The sequence below is a fragment of the Anomalospiza imberbis genome, chromosome 32, assembly GCF_031753505.1.
Source record: "Anomalospiza imberbis isolate Cuckoo-Finch-1a 21T00152 chromosome 32, ASM3175350v1, whole genome shotgun sequence".
In the NCBI taxonomy this organism is placed as follows: Eukaryota; Metazoa; Chordata; class Aves; order Passeriformes; family Viduidae; genus Anomalospiza; species Anomalospiza imberbis.
The window spans coordinates 1,257,647-1,267,058 of record NC_089712.1 but is presented as its reverse complement, the minus strand read 5'-3'; the positions used below and the strand labels follow the sequence as shown (position 1 = coordinate 1,267,058).

Genomic DNA, 9,412 nt, shown 5'->3' with positions numbered 1-9,412 from the left:
GGCCTGTCCCCCTGGCCCAGCAGCAGCCCCGTGCCCTGCCCAAGGCGCTCCCAGCAGGGGCTGGGCCCCAGAGGCAGGGGGAGAGCCCAGTCCCGGGGGCGGCGTTTCTGCCCCGACCCCCGTCCAGCCCAGCCTGCCCCGTGTGCGCAGTGACCGCTGGCACGGGCTGCACTGGACACTGTGACCTGCTGGGGACACGGAGAGCTGCCCCGCTGTGACACTGCCCTTGGCACTTCACAGGCACCAAACAGACCCCAGCCAGCACCGCCCCTGGTCATGTCCCAAACACCGGAGAGCATCACAGCCAGCCCCGCTCCTGGTGGTGTCCCAGGCACCAGAGCACATCCCAGCCCCGCTCCTGGTGATGTCCCAGGCACCAGAGCACATCCCAGCCCCGCTTCTGGTGGTGTCCCAGGCACCAGAGCACATCCCAGCCCCGCTCCTGGTGATGTCCCAGGCCCTACGAGTGTTCCAGGTGTGGGAAGAGCTCCTCACACAGCCCAGCCTTGACCCAACACCAACAGAGGCACCACCAAGGGCAGCCCTGCGAGTGCCCCCAGTGTGGGAAGAGCTCCATGCGCTGCTCCAGCTCCATCCCCCACGGGAGGATCCGTGCTGGATGATCCCCAGTGAGCCCCGGTGGGCAGAGCCCCGGTGATCCGCGGTGCCGCTGATCCGTGTTGGGAAGACACCTGGCTGGGGGCTCCACATCCTCCTGGCTCCCCTTGGCCTGGATTTTCTTTTCATTTCTCTTTGCCCTTTCAAAACCCTCAAAAGCAGGTAAAAATAAAGATGTTGAGCTAAGACAAGGATGGGGACATGGGGGTCTTGCAGGGAATGTGGGGGATGCTGGGTTTGAGGGACCGGAGGGTTCCTGGGAGGGCCCTGGGGGTTGCTCAGGGCTTTGGGGACACCAGGCTGAGCGGCTCCGGTTGCACTGGGAGACCCTGGTGGAGGTTCTGGGGAAGCTGGTCAAGGACCCCCCGTCCCTGTCCCCATTCCTGGTCCCATTCCCAGTCCTATTCCTGGCCTCTGCCCCCATTCCCGGTCCCATTCCCAGTCCCTGTCCCCAGTCCTGGTTCCTGTCCCCATTCCCAGTCCCATTCCCAGTCCCTCTCCCCATTCCCTGTCCCATTCCCAGTCCCTGTCCCCATTCCCGGTCCCTGTCCCCATTCCTATTCCCTGTCCCCATTCCCATTCCCTGTCCCCATTCCCATTCCCGGTCCCCATTCCCATTCCCGGTCCCCATTCCCATTCCCTGTCCCCATTCCCATTCCCTGTCCCCATTCCTGGTCCCTGTCCCCATTCCCATTCCCTGTCCCCATTCCCGGTCCCTGTCCCCATTCCTATTCCCTGTCCCCATTCCCATTCCCTGTCCCCATTCCCATTCCCGGTCCCCATTCCCATTCCCTGTCCCCATTCCCATTCCCTGTCCCCATTCCCATTCCCTGTCCCCATTCCCGGTCCCTGTCCCCATTCCCGGTCCCTGTCCCCATTCCCATTCCCTGTCCCCATTCCCGGTTCCGGTCCCCATTCCCGGTCCCTGTCCCCATTCCCATTCCCTGTCCCCATTCCCGGTCCCTGTCCCCATTCCCATTCCCGGTCCCCATTCCCGGTCCCTGTCCCCATTCCCATTCCCCGTCCCCATTCCCATTCCCTGTCCCCATTCCCGGTCCCTGTCCCCATTCCCATTCCCTGTCCCCATTCCCGGTCCCTGTCCCCATTCCCGGTCCCTGTCCCCATTCCCATTCCCGGTCCCCATTCCCGGTCCCTGTCCCCATTCCCATTCCCCGTCCCCATTCCCATTCCCTGTCCCCATTCCCGGTCCCTGTCCCCATTCCCATTCCCTGTCCCCATTCCCGGTCCCTGTCCCCATTCCCGGTCCCTGTCCCCATTCCCATTCCCTGTCCCCATTCCCGGTCCCTGTCCCCTCTCACCGACGCCGCCGCCATCGCTCCAGCCCCCCCGGCCCTCACGTGACCGAGCAAACCCCGCGCTGCTCCCGCCGTATTTGCATAGCCCCGCCCCTTGGCCTGGCCCCGCCCCCGCCGGCTGCAGCCGCGTCCGGGCGCTGTTTGCTCCCAGTTCCCTCCCAGTGCTCCCAGTGAGGCGGTACTGGGAGGGAGAGCGCTCCCAGCTCCTTCCCGGTGCTCTCACCATCCTTCCCAGTGCTCCCAGTGAGGCGGTACTGGGAGGGAGAGCGCTCCCAGCTCCTTCCCGGTGCTCTCACCATCCTTCCCAGTGCTCCCAGTAGCGCTCCCAGTGCCGGGCGGGGCGGGGCCGCTTTGGAATCCCCCCAGGGCAGAGCGCGGCTGCTTTTGGGTGTCGGCACCGCCCGAGCCGGGCTGGGAGCGGAGGAGGAGCGGGAGGGAGAAGAGGGAGAGAGGAGGAGGAAAAGGAAAGGGGAAAAGAGGAGCGGGAGGAAAAGAAGGACCAGGAGAAAGAGGAGCGGGAGGAGGGACAGCGGAGGAGCGGGAGGAGGAGCAGCCCCAACCCCACGCGGTTCCCCCGCTCGGGCCGCGGCTCCTGCGGCTCCGCCGGCATCGCCCCCCCAGAACCGCAGGGGAGCGGGGAGGGGGAGCTCGCCCCAAATCCATCGCGGGGTCTCCGGCAGGGTTGTTTGGCAGGGCAGGGGATGTTTGGGTCTTGCAGGACCCCAAAGCTTAGCCGGAAATGGCCCTGCAGGGACCTTGGGGGGTGCCACGTGGCGATCACCCGGTACCGGCAGGCAGAGGAGGGATATCAGATATGAGAAGGTCGGAGACCGCCCAGCCCCGAGCACCCTCAGCGCTGAGAGGGACACAGAGCCCCTGGTCCCCAGCCCTGCACAAGCATTCCCTGAGGCCAGAGGGATGGAGACCCCCCGAGCATCCCCCAGGGTGAAGGGACAGAGACCCCGAGCATCCCCTGGGCTGAGAGGGACAGAGACTGCCCCGAGCACCCCTGGCACAGGGTGAGAGGGAGGGAGACCCCACAGGCATTCCCTGGGGTGAGAACAATGGAGACCCCCTGGAGAATGGCCTGGGGTGACAGGGACAGGGACACCCCCTGGGGAATGGCCTGGGGTGACAGGGACAAGGACAACCCCCCCAAGCCCCTCCCAAGCATCACCCAGGGCGAGAGGCACAGAGACCTCTCGAGCATCCCCTGGGGACCGGACAAAAAAAACTTGAAATTTTTTAGTTTTTAAACAGATATAAGTAATCAAACTTAACTCTGCATAAAATACTTGACGGATATTTGATTTTCCCACAAGTCACTTGTGATGGAAACGCAAACAAATCCCAAACATGAATAAACTGACAATAGAAGCAATTCTGTGGCAATTCCAAGTTTCATCGGTTCCTGCACAGCTCCCGCTCAGCTGCTGGCAGGTTCTGATAAAAGAAAAGTGAAAATTTGTCCCAATACAGATTTTTCAAAGGAAGGCAAAGCTATGTGCAGCTATCACAAAGGAGACAGGGACGAAGAAAATAATGATTCTCACATTTGGCAAAGCCCCCAAGCCTGTGAATTCGGGAGTTATTTGGGAATTTAGACACTTGAGCTGGGCTTCTGGTAGGACTTTAACAGCCTTGTGTTCCTCACCTTGTGGTGAATGATCCTTGTCAGTCTCGCTGGTATCATTTGGTCCCTTTCCTGCAGTGATTTTAACAAACTTTTCTAGGAAGGACAACAAAATATTTTCTTTACACTGGCCAACCACAACAGCCATTTTCCTCATAAATTCTCCCAGAAGTCGCTCAGAGGAAGCTGCATTGAAGTTTCCAAGAGTTCCTCCAGAAAGAGCCAGAACCTCCTGAGAGGAGGGAACCATGCTGTTGTCAAAGGCACTTAAGGTCAGACAACAATGCCCTGAACTCACTGCGCCAAAATAATGTCTCAGTCTGGTTAATAAAATTGTTAGAGAGATGCCTCTGCCCCAATGAAGGTGCTAACGAGACCAAATCCCAAGTGGATTTTATTGAACAGTAAATGTGAGGTAGAGGGAGAGATGGAAAGAAAGAGAAAAGGGGGGAGAGCAAGGGAGTGACCGGGACAGAGACCTCCCCTGAGGTGGGGCAAGTGTGACATTGTCCCCTGTGTGTGTGGCCTTCCCAGGGTGGGGGTTTTACACCTGAGCCAGTTTGGGAAAGGGGGGTGGTGTTCACCCCCCACCCCGAGCAGGGATTGCCTCACTGTTTCAGGGTGCAATGTAAGATGTGACCCAAAGTATGTTTTCAGTCACCATCTTCATAAACTGTGATAAACAGGTGGGGCAGTGTTCTTTATCTCTTCCATGGCTCAGCCCTGATAACGCCCTCCAGGGGCTATCTTCTGTTAATGGGCCATTGAGTGCCACTGCAGGACTGATAAAATTACATCATCCCATTGTGGGATGCTCTGCCCAGGGGGAGGAACCAAGCATTCCTACCTGGATATAATCTCACCCTTGCAACACCAGGACCACCTTGCCTACTGGATTCCCAGAGGACAAGAGCTCCATTACCACCACTGGACCTTCAGAGGAAGACCAGACCCTTCTACAGGATCACTGCTTTGACAGAATCACGATCATCACTCCAACAGGGCTGGAGCCTCCATTTCATCAGACGGGTACCACCACTCTGACCAACGGGGTGTCAGGTTATATCCTGACTCTGTCAGATTAAGCCAGTGTTTCTGTATCATTGCCTTGAGCTCAATTTTCTTATTCAATTGTCATTCTGGCTTAGACTGTCCCCCTGGATTGCCTTCAAACCAGTACAAAACTCAGTGTGCTCATACCTTGTTTTCCTCCCAAAACAGAATTTCCCATCCGCAGACGTTCGTGAAATGGAGGTGAAGGCTGTGAGGAAGAGGAAGATGCCCTGGGACACCCAGGCAGGTGAGGAGGAAGTCACTGCCCCTTTCCCCCTCTCTCCTGCTCCACCTCCCAGCCCAGCACGGCCCCCGGCTTCAGGACAGCCCCACTGCCGACCCCGTCCTGCTGGGGATGCACTGGGGGGATCTCCTTCCCCTTCCCTCTGGCACAGGGGCAAATCTCATAGTCTCCTTGTCCTTCCTCCCTCAGACAAGGAGCTGAGGATGGAGACCAGGAAGGACAAATCCCTGCGGCAGAACCTCCCTGAAAAGGCCGTTTTGAGCAGCTCCACAGCATTGGAATCCAACAAGGAGGAAAAGCCCTGGAGATCCCACAGGAGGAGGAGCTGCAAACCCAACCCAGGGTGCTCTGAGGAGGAAAGACCCACCCTGTGCCAGGAAGGTGGACAGAGGTTCAGCCAGATCTTGGAGCTGGTGGTCCATGAGCAGGTTCACCATGGGGAGAAGCCCTACAAGTGCTTGGAGTGTGGGAAGAGCTTCAGGCAGAGCTCTGACCTGATCCGCCACCAGATGATCCACACCGGGGAATGGGCCTACGAGTGTGGGGAGTGTGGGAAGGGCTTCAGCTGCAGCTCTGCCCTCGTCATCCACCAACGCATCCACACGGGGGAGAGGCCCTACGAGTGTCCCCAGTGTCAGAAGAGGTTTCAGACCAGCTCCAATCTCCTCCTGCACCAGCGGATTCACACAGAGGAGAGGCCCTTCCGCTGCCCTGACTGTGGGAAGGGCTTCAAGCAAAACTCCACCCTTGTCACCCACCGGCGCATCCACACCGGGGAGAGGCCCTACAAGTGTCCCCAGTGTGGGAAGAGCTTCACCCAGAGCTCTCACTTGACCCAACACCAACGGAGGCACCAGTAAGGGAAGCTCTGTGAGTGCCCAGACTGCAGGAAGAGCTTCGTACCCTGCTCCAACTCCATCCCCCATGGGAGGACTCACTTTGGTCAGAGCCCTGGTGATCCACATTCCCTGTGATCCCTGCTGAGAAGACACCTGGCTGGTGGTCTTCATGTCCTCCTGGATCCCCATAGGCACCTGGATGAACACAGAGGCAGGAACATCCACCAGGACTCTGATCTAAACTGGAAATTCATTGGGAGAAAGTGATTTCTTGACTTTACACCCCAAAAAATCTCACCCACTCTGTTCAGTTATTTACTTTGGTGGCATCAAGCAGCGCTGCATGATCTTCTAGGTCTTTTCAATTTAAATAATTTCTTTCTTCACCATGTCTAAACAACCAAAACTGGGGTGAAAATAAAGAAATTAGGCAAAGAGATCTAAAGCTGCACCATTTACCAGGATTTGGGGGTGAATTTTGGGTTGGTTCAATAGAATATTTGGGAAGATTTGGGTTTTCTGAAGCTATCAAAGGCAGGGCACATGTCCACAATTGTCGGCGAACCCAATGGGAAGAATGATGATGTCTGACTTATTTCAGAAGGCTGAATGATTTCTTTATTATAATTATGCTATGATACATTAATATACTATATAAAAGAGGATACTAAAAACTACATGCTACTCTCTCTAACCATCATATCTCACTCCCTCACAACTCGTGACCCTGTTCTCCAGAGTCCAGACACAGGTGGATCCGATTGGCCATCAGGCCCAAACAATCCACTGTGATCCAACCAGGCATTCGCTCTAGGTAAACAATCTCCAAACACATTCCACAAGAGAAAAACAAGGAGCAGAAATAGAAATTGTTTTCTCTTTCACTTCTCTCTGTGCACCTTTATAAAAATCCTGAGAGAGAGAGAAATGTGCTTGCCACATATCACCGTTTTAGTATAAATTAAAAAAATTTAAAAATAAAAAACTGCATCTGCAAGTCTTCTGCAGGACCCTGCAAAAGAGAGCAAACACATCTCAAGAGGCCCCCTTATCAATCTGCTAGCTATCAATCAAAAGCCAAATCACATACTGATGTGGAATGTTCAGAGATCCTTTACCTGCAAACCATCTATCAAATCTCTAAAACAAAGCTTACAATACAAAAACCCAAACAACAAGGAAAAGAATGCTCAAAGTTCAAAGTCCAAACAGCTGATTCTCAGGAGAAGGTGTCCATTGTCTGGTAACGTTTATCTTGACATCCTCAAAAGTCCTTCTCATTGGTGAAACAGAGAACTGCTGAATCCTGAAACAAAACAACTGAAGAAAGTCCAAATAACCATTAAAAAACCCATAAAGAAAAACCAAATGCGACATCATATAATTATCAAACACCAAAACACTGAATGTCATCCCAGAGACTTCAACAACCGATAAAACCAACTCTGGGCTGATCATCAACCATGCAAACATACCTTTCTTGTGCAAAAACCCATCACCAAATAAAAAAGAAAAAAACCTGAAAAATCTCTGAAATGCCATGGCCAAAACTCTTAAATCGACCACTTTTTCCTTGTTCTCTTGTCAACCACCTCTATTTAATTAATCTTAAATCTAACTTCAATGATACAGTTTGGTTTTTTTTTGTTTTTTTTTTTTTGTTTGTTTGTTTGTTTGTTTTTCCCCGAACTCTTGGGATCAGAAGAATGCCCAGCAAGTAGCAGGCTTTAAGACCCTGCGCAGGTGGCGGCCCCGGTCCATGCGGGCGGAGCCAAGATCCCAAACCCGGCCGTGGGGGGCGCGGGGCCCTCCGGCCGGGGGGCTGGACCAATCGGCCCCAGCCCGGCCGGCGAGGCGGGATCTTCATCTTCACAGCCCGCCCCCACCACGCGGCCAGCATCACGGAAACTCCTCCAGCATTTCGTTCATCCCGCACCTCAAACGAGAGCAGGACACAAGAACTGCCCCAGGGCTCAGCAGAGAAGGTGCTTTCCCCAGAGAAATGCTGATTCTCAGGACTTGCGGCACGGCTGGGCCGGCACGCAGCTCCCTGACCCCTGGCAGCACCCCCACGCTCTCCGGGCACAAGACCAGCGGCAGCATTCCCAGAACTCATCCCCCCCGCCCCCCAAACGGGAGCGGGAGGGACGAGGGGCCTCGAGCTCCCGCGGGAATCCCCCACCCAAGCAAGAATTGGACCAAGAAAAACTCTGTTCCCCAGAAAGGCACTAAACTTCATAACCTCCACTTTCGCGGCAGCTGCAAGGAGCTGCCGAGGAGCGCCAGCACCAGGGAACAGGCCGGGAGGGGACCCCGGGCTGATTGGAGGCGGCGGGGTCCGCTCCAGCGCGGCCCCCGGCTGCTGCTGCTCGCTGCTGCTGCTGGTGGCAGCGCCTGGGGACCCGGCGAAAGCCGCGGGAGGCGGCGGGGCAGCCGGGACCGGCGGGGCCGGCGCGGGCGTCAGAGCTGATGTGGGCGGCGGAGCTGACGCGGGGAGGTCCTCGGCCTCGGCTGCCGATGGCTCAATCGCCGGCTGCGGCGCCGGGAGGCTGGCTTCCAGCGCGGGAGGACCGGCTGCCGGTGCGGAGAGCGCGGCCGCCGCCGCGGCAGCGATGACGGGCGGTGCCGGAGGCGCGGCCGCCGACTCCGAGGCAGGGGCGGGCGCGGCGAGCGGGGCCGGCGCGGGAGCCGGCGGGGGAGCCGGCGCGGGCGGTGTCTCCGCCCCTGCCGAAGTGGCTTCAGGCGGGCTCTCAGCGGCGGGTGTGTCTCCCTGCTCCGAATGGGCAGGAGGAGGAGGAGGCACGGCTGCGGGCGGGCGGAGCGGCGAGGGAGGCGGTGTCTCCGCGTCCGCCGGGGTCGGGAGCGGGCCCACACGCTCCGAGGGGAGGAGGGGGGGCTCACACGCTGCAGGAACAGGAGGTGGAGGAGGCGGTGAAAAAACCTCCCTCTGAGCAGAAGCAGAAGAAAACTTCTGAGCCACGGACAAAGGCTCTGCCCCTCTCCTTTCGCGGGGGGGCACCTGCCGCAAAGACTGGACTATCGAAAAAGGGGTCCATTTCTGGACTGTCTGAAGAAGCTCGAAATAAACTCTCATGTATCGAAACGCTCGGAGATCTCGCATGACGCTTTGCCTCATGAGGAAATACAGGGATCTCCAAGCTTCTGGATTCAGGGAAAAACCCAGATCCCCGAAAAAAACACGAGTGTCTGCATATTCAAGAAACTCCAATAAATCATCCTCAGGGATATGAATTCCATAGACCTTAGCCAAATCTCTCCAGACGGCAAATATACGGCCATGTACACAATACAGACCAGTGTCTATATCTTCAGACATTTCTTCCCAAAGTTAAAGTCCACCCCAGGTCAGGGCAGTATTATAATCAAAAATCAGTACCTTTTCAAAGGCAGGCAGAGGCGTCCGGTTACGGCAACTGCTCGGGGCTGCACCTGGTCCTATAGAGAGGGCTCCCACGGCGTCTTACTTCCCCTATCCCTCGCAGGGACGTCGGGCATGCCTTTTCAAGAGGGCTCACCTCCTTTCCCGTGTAAAATCACGGTTGTGGACCGATCCAGGTCCTGATTCTTCATTCAACGTTCGGGGTCACCACTTGTTGTAGATGTCGGCGAACCCAATGGGAAGAATGATGATGTCTGACTTATTTCAGAAGGCTGAATGATTTCTTTATTATAATTATGCTATGATACA

At 56.5% G+C, this 9,412-nt stretch overlaps 1 protein-coding gene across 1 annotated transcript; it reads left to right on the top strand.

Moving 5' to 3' along the window:
* The first annotated feature begins 4,815 nt into the window (after nucleotides 1–4,815).
* Nucleotides 4,816–5,792, top strand: LOC137463955 (zinc finger protein 239-like). Its single transcript, XM_068175299.1, has 2 exons — nucleotides 4,816–4,867; nucleotides 5,054–5,792. Exons 1-2 carry the CDS (start codon nucleotides 4,816–4,818, stop codon nucleotides 5,722–5,724), a joined length of 723 nt encoding a protein of 240 aa, XP_068031400.1. The 3' UTR covers nucleotides 5,725–5,792.
* The last annotated feature ends 3,620 nt before the right edge of the window (nucleotides 5,793–9,412 follow it).